The 16,687-nt window shown below is 52.9% G+C and overlaps 2 protein-coding genes across 5 annotated transcripts in view; one reads left to right on the forward strand and one right to left on the reverse strand.

The window, feature by feature from the left end:
• Positions 1-8,263, forward strand: part of YARS1 (tyrosyl-tRNA synthetase 1) — a 31,498-nt gene extending 23,235 nt beyond the window's left edge. The window contains exons 8-13 of the mRNA XM_004005012.5: positions 41-126; positions 3,264-3,399; positions 4,349-4,446; positions 5,317-5,510; positions 6,037-6,178; positions 7,431-8,263. Of these exons, the coding sequence (XP_004005061.2) occupies positions 41-126; positions 3,264-3,399; positions 4,349-4,446; positions 5,317-5,510; positions 6,037-6,178; positions 7,431-7,541 (767 nt within the window). The 3' untranslated portion in view covers positions 7,542-8,263. The remainder of the gene's footprint in view (positions 1-40; positions 127-3,263; positions 3,400-4,348; positions 4,447-5,316; positions 5,511-6,036; positions 6,179-7,430) is intronic.
• Positions 8,264-8,543: 280 nt separating this feature from the next.
• NHSL3 (NHS like 3) overlaps positions 8,544-16,687 on the reverse strand; it is a 28,555-nt gene continuing 20,411 nt past the window's right edge. For all 4 annotated transcript variants that reach the window (XM_042244420.1, XM_027965335.2, XM_042244421.2 and 1 more), the window contains exons 2-7: positions 14,976-15,146; positions 14,837-14,892; positions 14,414-14,537; positions 13,744-13,860; positions 11,113-13,638; positions 8,544-10,681 (exon numbers count right to left, since the gene is read on the reverse strand). In XM_042244420.1, coding sequence (XP_042100354.1) covers positions 10,674-10,681; positions 11,113-13,638; positions 13,744-13,860; positions 14,414-14,537; positions 14,837-14,892; positions 14,976-15,146 — 3,002 coding nt within the window. In that variant the 3' untranslated portion in view covers positions 8,544-10,673. The remainder of the gene's footprint in view (positions 10,682-11,112; positions 13,639-13,743; positions 13,861-14,413; positions 14,538-14,836; positions 14,893-14,975; positions 15,147-16,687) is intronic.

The raw sequence follows: 16,687 nt of genomic DNA on the forward strand, positions 1-16,687 counted from the left end.
TTGTCTGTGAGTTTGTTGGCATGGATCCTTTTTCTTACAGAGTTTGTGATCCTTCGAGATGAAAAATGGGGTGGAAACAAAACTTACACAGCTTACTTGGACCTGGAAAAGGACTTTGCTGATGAGGTAATACCAGAGGAGGATAATCCCCACTGAACTCATTCTGACAAACCTCTCCGTGTGGTCTCACCAAGTTTCTCTCTGCCATAGGGCTCTGTCATGATGATCTCAAGGCTGTATACTTTGTTAATGGCTCAGATGAGGATTCAGATGGTTCGTGGAGTAGATTAGCAAATGGCAGAAAGCTAGTATGTTGGTGTCTTAGTCACTCTCCAAAGGACTTAACCTGGAATGAAGGACCAAACCCAACAAGATGAAGCATTTCAGGTACCAAATCAAGGTTCAGAAAAGAGACACAACTATAAAAGAACAGAAGAGAGACTACTATTCATTTCGACAGTTTGATAAAAGACCTACTAAGTGCCCTTGTGTTTGGCACCATGCTAGGGGCTGACATTACGAAGAGGATTAAATCTTCGTGAAGCTCCTATAGTCCATAGGAGAGGATGACACGTAAATAAATGTCATTCACTGCATACTGTACCATGTATACATGGTCCAGAAATAGAACAGGAGGAAGTGACTAACTGGCTGTCTGGGAAAGCTTTGTGGAGGGAATAACGTTCACACACTGTTCACTCATTAGGGGTTCTTCAGGAAACCCATGAGGGAGTTCATTGTGTGAGACATGGTAAGAGGAAGCAGCGTGGTATCTAGGGACTCACAAGTGGTTTAGAATCTGACTGGAGTCTGCAAGGCGAGGGGCCACTGTGGGAGAGGAAGACAGGGCCAGATGATAAAGGAAAGGAGTAATGACCATATAGTGGATGAGATGGGGGTCTTACCTGACTCTGAACGTGGGCTGAATCAACAGTATGATAGGGCTGTCAGAAATGTTCATGAGGTCTTAGCCTCATCGTCAGAAATGTAGAGTCCAGACCAGGGAGTTGATCATTCAGTTCTTCGATGTCCTGAGTACCTTTGGTAAGATACCTGTGCTTATCTGCACTAACACAGTTGCCACTGGCCATTTTGGTTGTGTTGGACTTTTTGTGAGGTTTTTTGTCAAATAAACCTCACAAAAATAAATTTGGTAATGTTCATTTGACAATCTGGAGTGTATTGATGGGGAGAGGAAGGATGCCATGATAGGGAACAGGTTGCAAACCAGGTCATAAAGCACAAGCTGAAAGAACTGGGCATGTTGAACTGGGATGCAAGTATGTGTTCACCTATCCTCAAACCCAAGGACTCTCCTGAGTTAGGGGTGAGGTTTCTTCCTGTGGCAACAGAAGGCTGAACCAGGACTGCAGATGCAGACTGCAGGGAGGCTTGCTTAAGCTTGAAGAACTTTGTAATGACCTCAGTTGTGTGGTGATGGACAGGGCTGTCTTGCCTGACCTTTCATTCCCCATCACTGGAGTGTTCAGGCAGAGGCCAGAGGACCACTGGAGGCAATGTCATATGAGAGTTTGAGCATCCAATGGAAGAAAAGACTTAGTGACCTCTGAGTTCTGAGGTTCCTTCAGGCCCATTTTTTGGATATTTGGCAACTGTTGCTCTGAAACCCTCTGTCTGCAGCCTGAGGCAGGCCACGGAACCCACACTCAACTCTTCAACCTCATGAGCAGTCCTTTGTGGGAATGATAAGAAGGCTTCCCTGGTGGCTCAGATGGTAAAGAATCTGCCTACAAAGCAGGAGACCCAGGTTCAATCCCTGGGTCGGGAAGATCCCCTGGAGAAGGGAATGGCTACACATTGCAGTATTCTTGCCTGGAGAGCCCCATGGACAGAGGAGCCTGACGGGCTGCAGTCCACGGGGTCACAGAGTCAGACATGACTGAGTGATCAACACTTTCACTTTATTTCACGAAGAAGGACTAGAAGAAATGTTTCTGAAGAAAGAGCCTGACAACATAACCAACAGCACTGCCTGTGATGGTAGACTCGTTCTCATCTGCACCGACACAGTTGCCACTGGCCACATGTGACCAGGACAACAGAGGAACTGAATTCTAACTTAGATTTAAATATCTACATCCGGCTTGTGGCCACCATACTGGACAGTGCAGGTCTAAAGCCTATCTTTTGTTAAAAAGGAAGGACTTCCCTGGTGGTCCAGTGGTTAGGACTTGGCTCTAGAACCAGGTTCAACCCCTCGTCAGGGAACTAGATCCCACATGCTACATGGTGTGGCCGACAACAACAAAAACACCATTCCCAAGAAAATGAAGGAGTAGCATCGCAAACAAAACATAGGTGGTGTTTCATTACATGTGTTCATACCTAAGGGACATCTGTCAGAATACCTGAGAAGATCCTTTCGGGCCAGATGTAGGATGTAAAGGTTCTAGTCCTGGGACACGAGAAGAAAAAATGGAATTACTGAGCTCCCACCATGTACTAGCACTACGCATCATTTTCACCCATGTTAAGTAATTTAATCCTCATTCCGACGCTGGAAGATACAAATATTGTTATTTTCATTTATTTTTTTTAAGTGAAGAATCCAAAGCTCAGAGAGGTTAGGGTGGTTTGAGGTCACCCAGCTAGCTGGGACTCTCACCTCAGGTGATCTAACTCCAGAGCCTTTGTTCTTCCTTCTTGCTCACTCATCTCCCCCTCAGGCTGTCTGTAGCCCCTGGGTTCCTGTGTGAATGTTTCCGTGCATATAAATAATACCTGCTTTATGCCACTACTCAGAGCGTAAATGGAGGAATTTGAGTCATCCCAGGTGGCGCTAGTCGTAAAGAACCCACCTGCCACTGCAGGAGACTCAAGAGACTTGAGTTCAGTCCCTGGGTCAGGAAGATCCCCTGGAGAAGGGGACAAAAATCCACTGCAGTATTCTTACCTAGAGAATCCCATGGACAGAGGAGCCTGGCGGGCTACAGTCCATGGGGTTGCAAAGAATCGGACATAACTGAGCGACTTAGCACACACAGTGAAATTTGACTAATCAGAAACATTTAGCCTCTACGAACTCTCAAGTTAGTATGGAATTCAGTGTCAGAAGACCTAGGTCTCTGACAAACTAGATAACCTTTTGAACCTGTGTCCCCTTCTCTGCTCTGCCAGCTTCACAAGGTTGTTCTAAGGTTCGAATAAGACTGCTGGGAAAACGCCGTGCATTCTATCCGCACATTTTTCTTAGTAGATCCAGGTGTCCTGTGCCCCTCTCACCCGGCCTTGCATTCTTGCAGGTTGTACACCCTGGAGACCTAAAGAATTCTGTTGAAGTTGCCCTGAACAAGTTGCTGGATCCCATCCGGGAGAAGTTCAATACCCCTGCTCTGAAGAAACTGTCCAGCGCTGCCTACCCAGATCCCTCAAAGCAGAGTAAGGCCAGCTGGGGAGGGGCCCGGGAAGGGGGGTGTGTGGGGGCTGCTGACATGAGAGAGCATGAGCAACATGTAGAGAGCCTGTCAGTGCCTCAGAAGAGCGTTTGTCCCAAGAAGCCAGGAGGGTCTGAAATGCAGGAATGTCATGCCCCATTGACTGCTGGAATGGAAAACTCCAGTCATCTTGAATTTGGTTTGGTCGGTACCATGAAGCAATTTTGCTCTTGTTTTAGTCGCTAAGACATGACTGACTCTTTTGCGACACCATGGACTGTAGCCCCACCAGACTCCTCTGTCCATGGGATTTCCCAGGCAAGAATCCTGGAGGGGGATGCTGTTTCCTCCTCCAGGGGATCATCCGACTCAGGGATCGAACCCACGTCGCCTGCATTGGCAGTGGGTTCACCGCTGAGCCACCTGAAGCGGATACCCTGCTGGCAGTGCTGCTGTGAGGCACACGCTCCGGTCCTTTCATGAAATCCACGTCTTCAGTTAGGGAGACAGGTTGCGTTAGACCCTGAGGCTGACGTAGCTGCTCAGGCAGGGCCTGCACAGCTCCTTAGAGAAGCCGATCTCTAGATTCGCCCGGTTCCCGCTACGTTTTCCTGACTGGCTCTTAGTCAACCAGCCATGTAGCCACGAAGCTGAGATGTTAACATTGATCGTCTTTGTGGGGGCCTCCCAGAAAAGGCTCAGTACTTATATATGGAACGTGTGAATGGCGGCAAAGCTACACCAACCCCACCTCTCCCCTCCAGCCCAATACCTGAGGTGGGGAGAGGTGAAATCTGGTACTTCTCAGCAGCGGCTGCCTCTATTCCAATTCAGTGGGTGGATTCTGGGGATTCTGCACTAAGTCCTGTTTGTGTCCTCGTTTGAGGGCATCAGCAGCTGACCTGTCATGGGAAGGAGGAGAGCTCTGAGCCTTGGGTTCTTCTCATCCTCAGAGCCAGCTGTCAAAGGCCCTGCCAAGAATTCAGAACCAGAGGAGGTCATCCCATCCCGGCTGGATATCCGTGTGGGGAAAGTCATTAGTGTGGACAAGGTACTCATTTTCCACCACATCCTGGAGAGGCAGACAGGGGTCAGGTTTGTCTGCTTCCATCTGGAGGAAACCTGGCCTGGGAGGAAAAGCAACAACCCTTAGGTCATACTGCAAGTCAGCACCTAAGCATCTAGTTTGAGGCATCAGGCTTTTCCCCTGGCCATCTCTGAACCTTATGCAACCAAACACAGCCAGGAACTCAGAGTACAGAGCGGATGTTAGTCAGAAGGAACTTGTTTATCACATCCAGTCTGATGGACTCACCTGTTATCTCCCAGCTTGTCTGGACTAGTTGCAGGCCTTATCATTGATCAGCCACTTTGTCCTTCCCTGTCCCCACCCCAGAAAATGGTGAAGGGAGAAAGAAGGACTTCCTCTTTCTCAGAGGCAGAAAGCTTTGTAGCCAATGTCCTAGGACCAGTGGTCTGGGTATTTTTTTTCTCCCAGTATATATTTGCTTTTCGCCATTTAGACCAACCACCAAAACTACCTTGAAAGAGCTGCTAATGCTCTTGTTTCAGATGGTGAAGCCAGTAGCCATCCCCCATCTTCCAGTCCCCCCCAGGATTGGGTTTGGTCCAGCACACATTTGGCCATAAGGATGGTCACCCAGGCACTCCAGGCCATTTTAATCTCTGTTAGAGACTCCTTTCACCTCTAATGCACATAATTAGCCTCATGTTACTCAAATCTGCCTCTTCGGGGCCCTTTCTCATGTCTGCTATCTGAGACCTGGAGAGTTAGCTCTAGAGGGTTCCTCTTGGGGCCCCTGTAGGGAATGGATGCCCTTTTCTAGAGCCAGAGGACTCACCAGGCCCCATGATCTGTTCCACTGGGATACTCTCCAAGACTTGGCATCTCTTGTGGCAGCACCCAGATGCAGACAGCCTGTATGTGGAGAAGATTGATGTGGGGGAAGCTGAGCCACGGACTGTGGTGAGCGGCCTGGTGCAGTTTGTGCCCAAGGAGGAACTGCAGGACAGGCTGGTGGTGGTGCTGTGCAATCTGAAACCCCAAAAGATGAGAGGAGTTGAGTCCCAAGGCATGCTCCTGTGCGCTTCTTTGTGAGTGAGAACCAGGGGTTAGAGGGCCTTGGGAGGCCAGGAAGAGGGGGGTGGCCCACATGCTGCCCTTCCACATACCAGGTGGAGGCCCTGAGAATACGCCCCAAAAGATGATGCATGGAGGAATTACTTATTGTACAAGAACCGTGGATGAAGCACTTTACCTGAAGTTAACTGTATTAAAATAGAAATTGAAGATTCAGAGCTATGTGCATGCTCTAATCTCTCTACCATTAATGGGTGAAGCCAGGATTCAAACCCAGTTCATTGACTATTATGTCATATCCCTTAAAAGCCCAAATTTTGGAATCTCTCCTGACACAGGATTTCAGTTGAGCCCTGGTTGACCCAGTGCTGGTAAGTCCAGAGATGTGGTCCAGCAGTGAGGAGCTCCTGGGGCTCTGGCATTGAGGGTACCCTAAATCCTATTAGAGCCCCTGAGGTAAAGGCCCCAATGCTTTGGCCTCCACAGTGGCTGGAGGCCATCCATGGCCTCACTGTCTCATTGTCCTGTGTGTCCTTCCAGAGAAGGGGTAAACCGCAAGGTTGAGCCTCTAGACCCTCCTGCAGGCTCTGCTCCTGGTGAGCGAGTGTTTGTGAAGGGCTATGAGAAGGGCCAACCAGACGAAGAGCTGAAGCCCAAGAAGAAAGTCTTTGAGAAATTGCAGGTAACAAGCTGCACTTTTTCCCTCTTTCTGGGGCTGCCCGGACTGTCTGCAAATTGCTGTTACTGATTCCACGCCTGCCCTTTGCCCAGCTGGGCCTTCCTGCATCTAAGCCCCTCTCTTCCTTCATTCCAGCCCTCTGAAATGAGGTGCCTGAGAGCCCACGGGCCTTCACAGGCACTGAGCACTGACAGGCTGTTAGAGGCAGCGTATGAGGCACTGCAGATGTTTCCTCGTTAGATCTTCATCTGTGATGGGAGATGATCCCCAGTTTATCTGGCACGGCCACACAGGGTCACCAGAAGTGAAAGAGCCAGGATCAGAGCCCTCCTGGAGTCCTTCCTACCCAGCCTGGTGTGAGAGCACTGATTCTCAGAACACTGACTTGTATCACCTGCCCAGAATTCATTCATTCATTCAGCACCTGTTGAGTCCCTAACATGTACGTCTGGCACTGTTCTAGGTGCTGGGGCTACATCACTGCATAAAGCAGCAGAGATTCACTCTCCTTGTGCAGCTAAGTCACTGCATATGTGGCTTTATCTAGTTAATACTTCGTTTCCTCAACAGACAAGTGTTTCTGGAGGGCTTTTAGAGTGGTTTCTACCTCTCTGTGCTCCTGCAAGTGACACCTGGCTTTATCCACTCCCTCCTTTCCTAGTTTCCCAGGCTGCTTTTTTGAATCAGCTTATTTTTTTCTGGCTATAAGTTTTCATTGTAGAAATGTCTAAAATGTAGGGGGAACAAAACTAACATCTATAATTCTGCTACCTACTGGTTCTGAAAAATGTCCTTAGTGATTGGTTTCCTTCTGGACTTCTTGTATGTGTAGTGATGTGTTTATATTGGTAGTTTGAGTCATACTATATGTTTATTCTTTTTTTTTTAACTTTATGCTTCAAAAATTTACCCATCTTTTAAATACTGAGGAGTGAGAATCATATATATATAGTTTAATATCATAATGATCATTTCCAAAACCTTATTTGGACATTGAGGTTGTTCTCAGATTTTCACTTAGAATGCTACAGTAGATGCATTATACCAGTTCTTTGTACTTATTCATGATTATTTTCTTAAACTAAATTCCTAAAGTGAACTTACCTTAGGCAAATGATAGGAGATGACAGTTGTCACAAACTGCTCTCTTAGAGAAGTTGAGTCACCTTACATTACTAGTAGTATAAGAGTCTGTTTTCTTGCAGTCCTGCCACCATCACTATAATCACTTTTTTTTGTTATTTTTCTTGCCCAGGCTGACTTTAAAATTTCTGACGAGTGCATTGCACAGTGGAAGCAAACCAACTTCATGACCAAGCTAGGGTCCGTCTCCTGTAAATCGCTGAAAGGGGGGAACATCAGCTAGCCAACCTGGCGTCTTCCTCCCTTTTCTCATCATCCTTAGGCATCTGCTCTCTCCTTAATTTGCTCCGTCCGTCACCTGCTTATCCATCTCCCAGGACACTGAAGCAGGACATTCAGGACTCTTTCAGGCACAGACTGGGTGAGGGGCAGCTCAGCCTCCCTAGGATCCAGGAGCACCCTGTCTGGCTGCAGGGAGAGGCTGACCTGGGGAGTGAAGGGGAGTCCAGCCCTACCTTCTTCCCTTGGCAGCTGACCTGACAAATCTGGCTTCAGTGTAACGTAACTCAGAAAAAGTCTATGCCATAACCCTTCCAATTGGAAGAATATTGGTTTCCAGTTTTCCTAGAGCTGTCACGGCAGCCATGTCTCTGGCTGGGATCTGGTGCCTGAACCAGGCTAATTACAGCCTCTCCCCAACAGGAAACTGTGGGATTTGAAAAGGGGAGGGAAGGGAAAACAGAGAACCTAGTGGTCTACCAAGTGGCTGGCAGCTTTCCCCCAGCATGCCAACTCTGAGGCTTGGCGCTGGGGGGTAGGACCTGCCCCAGGGCTCCTGGAATGTCCTTTGATCATGGTAGGTGGGGATACTCCCTCAACCAGCTGTGTGGTGTTGGATGGCACAGACTGGTTTTTTCTCCGGGGAGGGTGGGGTACTTCTCCATAAGCCATCTCAGAACCACTAAATGTCGCTGTCATAAATTCAAATAAAATATTTGAACAAGGGTGCCTGGATGGGACCTGTCTGTGAGCTGGGCCAGCTCGGCAGAGAACACAGTATAGCAGCTTCTGGGCTCCTCACCCTGCCTAGGGCTGCATGTATCTTGGACTTTTGAACCTGTAATGGGGGCATGGATGGACTGGGCTGGACCGCAGATACCTTGACTTTCCCTATAGCTGTGTTGAGCAGAAAAGGCTCACTTTGGGGTCCAGAACATTTTCCTTTCTAAATGTAGGGTGCAGACCACCACCCTGACCCTCCCCATTAAGAAGCACCAGCCACAACCAAGTTTTAATCATTTAATTAACACCTTCGAATGAAATCCACACAGAGTTTTTCCATGTGTCTCACTCCGGCTTCAGGGCAGAAGGAACAGATTGTATAGACATATCAAAGACTCAAAAATTTAAAGAAATATATATATATATATATACTTCTCTCTCTAACATTTTTATGGAAATTAAAAATCAGAGGCTTTTGGTCTCCATGTGCACTAGGTCAAGTTCATTTACCCCAGAGGACAAAGAAGGATTGCCTCTTGGGAGATCCTCCCTTCTCCTTTCAACTCTGTCCCACCCAGTGGGGAAACAAGCTCAGAGGACCAACTGAAGATAAGGAGTAACAAAGAGGGGAGGGAGAGAGAAGGTGAGCTCCCTCCCACTTCCAGCAGCTCTCTGGCCGCTGCCTAGGCTTGATGTCATGGAAGCTCTGGCCTGGTCCTAGTCCCTCATTCCCAGGAGGTTGATCAGGAGCTCTGAGCAGAGCTGGTTTACCGACTTGTCTTCCCCATCTTACTGGGCAGGCACAACACAGCAGGCAGGCAAGAGCACTGGTTTATAGCTGCAGAGAAGATGGTAGAGAGGGCCAGAGGAACCTGGGCTCTCCAACTACATCCCCTGTGTTCCCAGCTCTTGTTCTGGGAGAGGGTCAACCTGTCTCCTGGGTGGAGGAGAAGCAGCTAAAAAGGTTCCTTGTCCAGCTCAAGCCTGAGTCACTGTTGAAAGAAGATCAATACAGAAGGGGCAACCCTGGTGACAGCCACACTGCAGGAGGAAGCAGTAGGGTCACCCCCCTGGAACCTCAGAGGAAACGAGCTTACCAGCATAGGTGGCGCTGGTTGAACATGGAAAGATCAGTAAGATTCCTGGAGAGATCAGTAGCAGAGACTGACATCTGTAAGGGGGAACCACCCAGCCCACCCCTAGGAGCAGCAAGTGCCCCCGCTTTGACTAGGGAAAAGTCTGGAACAGAATGCACCCTTGGCTTCCCATCCTGTCACTCAGTGTCAGCACCCTCCCCCAGTGGAACCACCTGCACTAACAGGCAGCTGCAGAAAGGACATGCACAGAGCAGAGCAAAGGTAGGTCAGGATGAAATCCACAGGGCAAGGTCCTAGCCCACTGCCCGAAGAAGCTCTTCCCTGCCAGCCCCAGCCCCACCCTTTGATCCACGTCCTCAGTACTTCCTAAGCTGAAAGGGACCCAACTCTGCCACGGCCTGTGGGCTCCTGCCTCTGAAGAGTCATGCTTGCCCACCCCAACCTGATCAAGTGAAATGGGGCCAAGTGACCCATGACATGACTCCCTGCTCTGTTCTCGGAGGGCAGAGTGAGCCTGTGAACCTCCCCTCTGGTGGTCTCTACCACCCATTTGGACCTTGACAGGCTCCCAACTTCCTGTCCCCTGCATGAAGCACCTGGCGGAACTAGAAGGCAGGAAGCTGGTTGGTGGTAAGTTGAGGCACAGGGGGGCTAACCCCCGCTGCACCTTTTGTGCTTTGGAATGCCACAGCCCCAATCCTGCCTCCAGCCTGGAGAAGCCTGTGGGAATACGACTTGCCTACCTCCAAGAACAAAGAAAAGGAGCAAACTGGATCAGAGGGTGGGGACAGGTTAGTTCCAGCCATGGGCTGGCTGCTGGGGACTGATGCTGCTGCCATGTAAACAGGCCCTTGGAATGTGGCTTCACGGGCCCTGGAGGATGGACATGCAGCCACTTTTCAAAAGTGCTTTGATTCTGGACTACAGCATGTGCATGATTTGGATATGAAAAAAAAGAAAAAGTGAGGTGCTGTGGTCCCCCATCTCTGTGGCATTGAGGCCAGCAGGGGGCGCAGACATCCACTCCCACCAGCTACCTCCTCCAAGATGAGGCTAAGGCCAAGACTGAAGCAGCAGCTGCCAGAGGTGAGTCCATTCAGGAAAAGGCATGAGAGCTGGGTGACTTGGAGGACAGGATCCACACAGGCTTGCATAAATACCGAAGGCCGTGGAGGTTAAGGCTGCAGGCATTCCCCCCATTAGGTTAAGTGTCTGCCGTATCCTCTCATCCTCGGAGCCGCTCAGGTCCCTGAGAATGTATTCCTGGGATGGGTCAGCAGTGCCAGCAAGGTGTCTGGTGGTCAGACCAGCTCTTTCTATGGGTCTGCAGAGGGCAAAGAAAGGACACTCAGCCAAGGGCCCCTGAGTTTGGTTCTGGCCACTAAGAGCCCAGGGCACATCCTCACCCCCTTGCTTTACTGACCACGCCAACAGCACGGGGCTCGACATTTTACAAATGCTCCCTCTGCCTCTATAAAGTATCACTCCTCACACTTCACAGTGAGGAACTCGAGGCCAGGATGGGTGGATAAAATGGCAGAGCTGGAATTCAAACTCAGCAGGTCTGACTCCAGAGACCCTCATACCAAACTCCTTCAATGGAGCTCATCGGAGGTGACAGGTCACCCTCCCCAGACACCCTGAGACCAGAAAAACCTTCAAGATCAAGAGCAAGTCCCTAAGGGCAGAACTTCGATACCTATGTCCCATGACCAGTGCTGGATTCCACACCCCACCCCTCCCAGCCCACTGTACCTGTAGTGGGTGGGCCCAGCTTCTGCTCCTCAGGGCCCACCAGCTGCAGGACACTTCCATTCTCTGCCACCTCCTCCTTAGTCCTGTCCTCGGCATGGGGGAGCCCGTTGGTGGGAGGCGCAGTAAGGGGCTCAGCCCGAGGAAAGCTGGGGGAGGTGGGAAGGGGAACGCCCCCAGAAGGCTTGCGAGCCACGGGCGGGGGAGCCTTAGGTGGCTTCTTTGGGGCCTGGGGTGGCCGTTGCTCTGAGATGCTCCTTAGTTCAGCTACCAGGTTCCGCTGGAGGTCAGCCTGGGTCTCCGGGGACACAGGCCGCTCCAGCTGCAGCTTCTTAGTGCCCTTGGAGAAGATGAAGCTGGCCGTAGAGGCAGGGGATCGTGGCTCTGCCTCAGGTGGTCCATTGGGCTGGGCACCCACAGGGTCCGTGCTGACAGCCAGGTTAGAGGCCTTGAGCCGAACAGCCGCATGGAGCCCCAAGGATGCTGCAGATGCAGGGCTAGCCCTCCCTGAAAGGGCCCTTCGGAGTGGCTTCTGGGGGGGTGATGGCCCCGATGCTGGATTTGGAGCCACCGTGGGAGGGCCCACAGAGCGCAGCCGAACCGTCTGCAGGAGTGAGGGTGTGACCAGGGGTGGGCTGGCATCCTCCCGGGGAAGGCCCCCACCCTTGCTGCAGCCCACCGGCTCCTTCCGAGGGGCCTTGGCCAGGAGCCCTGCGACAGAGCCGGCAGCAGGTGGGGCTGGCGGGGCTGGAGGAGGGTCTGGGGTACCAGAGGGCTGGTTCTGGAAGGAAACAGCAGATAAGGAGGCCTCTGGGAGGGGTGAAGGCCCTGCGGGCTCAGGGCTAGCCACAGAGAAAAAGGCTTCCTCGGGTGGTGGGAAGTCGGCCATGGACAGGTCCTGCTCCTCTGGGGTAGGAGGTGGGGGAGGGGGCCAGTTGGGATCTTCGAAGGGCTCCTTAGCGGTCTCCAGGGCAAACAAGGCCCCCTCAACCACCTCTGGCTTCTTAGTGGGGGGTGGGGGTGGGTGATACGATGGTGGTGGGGACGGAGGGGGTGACTGGTCTTTGGAGGCAGCACATGCCTGAGGTGGGGTCAGGGATGTCTGGGGAGTGGGTGGGGACTCAGAACTGGCAGCAGTGGTAGAGACGGGCCCCGGGACTACAGCAGGAGCAAGGGCAGCTTGGTTTGGATTCTTGGGCTTAGAGGGAGGTGGGGAGAAGGGGGCAGCCACCTTGGGGTGAGGAGGTATGACAAACCTGTCGCCCAGGGCAGTCGACATGTGAGGACCAGAGCGGTCTGAGGGTGCTGGATCAGAGGAAGAGGAACACAGAGACGTGAGCGAGGAGGAGACCGAGGCCCCAGGAGATCGAAGGGAAGTGACGCGTTCTGGTTTGGGGGGCTGGGCCTTGCCGGGGGAAGCAGGAGCCCCTGCTAGACCCTTCGGGGGGAGGGTAGGGGTACCACTTTGGCTCGAGTATCCACTGGAGGGGGAGAGTGTCCGTTCCGGGGAGTGTGGGGGACGCCGGGAGCCACCCGGAGACAAGCCAGACACCCAGCCGCCTGCCGAGCTGGGTGGACAGGGCGGGGCCGCCATCCCTTCAGACCCTCCAGTGGTGGGCGGCCGGGGCGGCTGCAGCTGCTGCTTCCGCTCGGGCTTGGGAGGCAGCCCCAAGGGCCCATCAGGGACTGCCGAGCTGCGCTGATGGAGCGAGTGGGTCCGGCGGGGAGGCGGCGGGGGCCGCTTCAGCTTACGTAGCGACACGCTCCTGCCAGACAACTGGCTCCCGCTCCGAATGCTGACAGTGTCCGAGGCTTCGGCGGTGCTGCCCCCGCTGGGAGAGCCCCGCCCGCTGCCCCCCTGCGGAGGGGGCGCCACGCTACTGTTGGCCACGGAGCCCTCTGGCCGGCCCTCAGAGCCACCCTTAGAGGAGAGGGTGGAGCCATCAGACACGATGGTCTCGGAGGACTGAGAATGGCTCCAGGTATCGCTGGAGGAGGAAGGGTGGCGGCTGCGGGGTCGCGGGCTGGAGACCGAGGAGAAACGGCCCAGAGAGCGGACAGAGGCCGGGCTGGCTGAGAGCAGGCTGCAGCGGCTCAGGGTGCGCAAGCTGCAGCGGCCCAGGGCCACCACGTCCACCGTGGGCGGCAGCACGGCGTGTGGGATCAGCTTCGACAAGTAGGTGGCCTGGGGCGAGATGGACATGGCCGGGCTCAGGGGTTCTGGAGGCCCGGCCCCTCCCGTCAGTCCGGGCACTGCGAGGGACATGGGCCGGGTTAGCGGCGGGGGCCGCGCCCCCGTGGACCGGCCGAAGAGCATGTCATCGCGGTAGATGCGGTCGATGTGGCGCTGCAGCATGGCCTCGGCCCCGGCCCCGGCTTCAGCCTCTGCCTCCAGCGCCTGCAGGGACACCCTGGCCCCCGGCCCTGCGGCCGGGCCTGCCGGACGGCCATCCACTGTGGGAATGCGTATAGCGTCCCGTGGACCCGGAGGCCGAGGCGTACCTGGTGGCTCACGTTCATTCCGCAGGCCTGGAAGGACCAAGGAGGACGTGGGAGTCAGTGGAGACGTGGGCGGGAGTCAGCGGAGGGGTGGGCCAGGGCTCCCAACCACAGCCTCCTCAATGGGGTGCTCACCGAGTTCCTTTTGCACGTGCTGCGGTAGTCCCAGCACCGTGCTCCGCCGCTCCCGCCGCCGGCGCCCCGACTTTCCAGATGGTTTGGGAAACGAGTCGTGGGGCCGGAAGGTGGAGCCTGGGGACCAGTCCAGGGGAGAGAAACTGTTAGAGCAGGCCTTGGGGCACATTCCGGCAAGCACGACTTTTACAGACTATTAACAAGAGCTCTGTGAAAAAAGATTTCCACCGTCGAGTAGGCATGGGCAAAACTGGGTTAAAGCTAGATGCTCTTCTGCAAGGTTCTACTAGGTCAATAAGGATAATTTCCATTTAGTGAACACTTATTATGTGTTCTAAACACTTGGCGTTTGTTCCCATAAGGTAAGCATTCTTGTCCTCTTTTTTATAGAACATCAAACAGAAACAGAGAGGTAAAGGGTTGGCCCAAGATCATACAGCTGTATCAACACAAGGCTCAAACCCAGGTTTCTCAACTCTGAACTACCCTGCTTTTCAGTTAACATTCATCACGACTCTCCAAGAGGACATAGGGTACTATGTTTCCTGAATTCACTGAGTCACAGTGTCTTGGGAAACACTAGATTAGGAGGAAAAGGGAAAACTGCAGGTGCTGGGTGCCCACCACTCCCCCTCCCTTGCCCAAGAATCCCTGGCTGGTGAGCAGACACCTTTGCGCTGGATCATCTCAGAGCGGATGGAGAGCGCATCCTCTGCCGTGGAGCTCTCAGCCGTGTAGGACGTGGTTTGGCTGCAGAAGGAGATGCTATCATCATCTGGCCCGGTGCGGGAAGACTGTTGGGAGAAGAAGGATCAGCCCAGAGGCGTGAGTGGGGCTGACGCTTGCCTCTGCAGGCTCCCCCTTTTGAACTTCTGACTCAGATTCACCCCTCCTAACCTTGTCCCAGTGTCACCTAGCACTGAGCAGGCATCCACCAGAGCTACCCTGGACCAGCCCTCAGCGGGCAATTAGTCTAGTTTTCACAATACAGAAAGGAAACAGATCCAGAAAGGTTCAAAGACATACTTGGCAGAGGTCAAGTCAAGCAGGGAGGGAGGAAGAGAGTCAGGACTGAGCTGGGGGCAGGGCGCACCTGTAAGCTCTGGGTGTCTCCATGGTCCCAGGCACCCTTGTTCAGTTTCTGTTTTTCTGAAAGACATCAGAGAGGCATGCTGAGCCAGGCCCCTGAGTGCGAGCTGAAAGCATCGCTAGACGCGGAGGGAGGCAGTTACCTTGGTGCTGGAGGGAACGGAGCCCTTCCTGGGCCTGCGTGTGTAACTCTTCCAGGTGGGGCGGTCGCCCACTGGGGAAGAAGACATTGTCCTGGTGGTCATCCACTACAGACCCTGGCCCCTGGCCGGGCCCTACACTCAGTCGTTTGTCGCTCTCAGCCTTGGCAGAGCCTGGTGGGATGAAGGAGGAAGGAAAGTGAGGCCCAAAGGCATCTGGGTCCTGCGAATGTACAGACACTGCAGCAAGGACACCCACAGTCCCCAGGGTGCACAGGGCACCTGCCCAGTACAGACTTCTCCTAGTCTGTACTCACAACCCACAGTCCCCAGGTATATACTCCATACACACAGCCCCCAAGAATCGGGTTGGCTGAAAAGTTCATTCTGGTTTTTCCATTAACATCTTATAGAAAACTCCCCAAATGAACTTTTTGGCCAACACGATATATACTCAAGCTGTATCCAACTGTACATATATCTGAGTACCCACAAGACACAAAGGGCCCCATATAGGGGCATATATGCCTATTATATATGCACACAACACCCACAGGCTTCATTTAGTGTGTACACAAACAAATAGCATCCAAGTATAACCACATCTGTGTGCCCACACCACAGCACACCCAGCCCCCAGGTATACACACGACTTCCACAGTCCCCATTCTGAATCTACGCAAACAGTACCCATATATACCCACAACTGTCACTCAGAGCCCCATGTAAGACACTCCAGTGTACACACAGGCCAGAGCAAATACATTTCTCTTGTCTCCAGATTCCGAACTCGACTTTGCAGAAAGACAAACCACCTTTTTTGTACACCTCCTTGGCCCAGGTCCAAGAAAAAGACACACGGGACACTAGGAAGGGGTGGGCTCTAACACAGGTCATAACTGGATTCCCAGAAGTCCTGGGGTGTGGGCTAAACCAAGGATATGGCCTCCTGGGTCCCCCACTCACCCATGCAGCTGTCCCTTAGTGGAAGGATAGGCAGGGGAGGGGAGAAGATGGATCCCAGCCCCTCCACTCCCAGATGAAGCAACTCCAGCCTCTCTTGGGGACCAGTCCCAGGTATCCCCCTCTCCTCGAGGCCCAGGCCCTGATGCCAACGAGCCATGGATCCATTACAAAGGATCTTGTTACAGGCCTTGCCCATGGAGGAGCTGGTCACCTAATCCTGGGAATAGGGGGCTGTGTCAGCAGTGTGCAGCCCCAGCTCCCCTTTAAATGGAACCCACAACATAAGCAAAAGCTTGGTGTGTGTCACATGACCTTGGCAGCACCTTGTGGAGCAACAGGAACAAAACAAGCCCTTTAAAGGGCCACGCCCCAAGATCAGGGTCTTCAGTTCAGACACCTGACCTGTCCCTTCCTCCCTCCTCAGCCCAGCCCTCAACAGCTGAGCTCCTGCCCAAGGAATCCTCAGGAAACCCACAAGGTCAGAGCTGGGGGCGTCATCAGCGATCCTCTCCCTAATCTCCTGAGTTACAAGTCCATAAGCAGGCCCCAAGAGGAAAGGTCTTGCCTAAGGTCACCCAGCAAACTGCAGTCAGAGCCAAGACTAAACTACAGGTTCCCAGAGGGGCCTCCTGAATCATACCCACATTTGGGGGCCCTTTGGCACCCCCCAAAAGTCTAATAAGCTCTGGCCCCTATATCTTAATCCAGGCCTGAAAGCCCATATCCTAGAAGAAAGTGGGGAGAGGCCC

The sequence above is a fragment of the Ovis aries genome, chromosome 2 (assembly GCF_016772045.2).
Source record: "Ovis aries strain OAR_USU_Benz2616 breed Rambouillet chromosome 2, ARS-UI_Ramb_v3.0, whole genome shotgun sequence".
Lineage (NCBI taxonomy): Eukaryota > Metazoa > Chordata > Mammalia > Artiodactyla > Bovidae > Ovis > Ovis aries.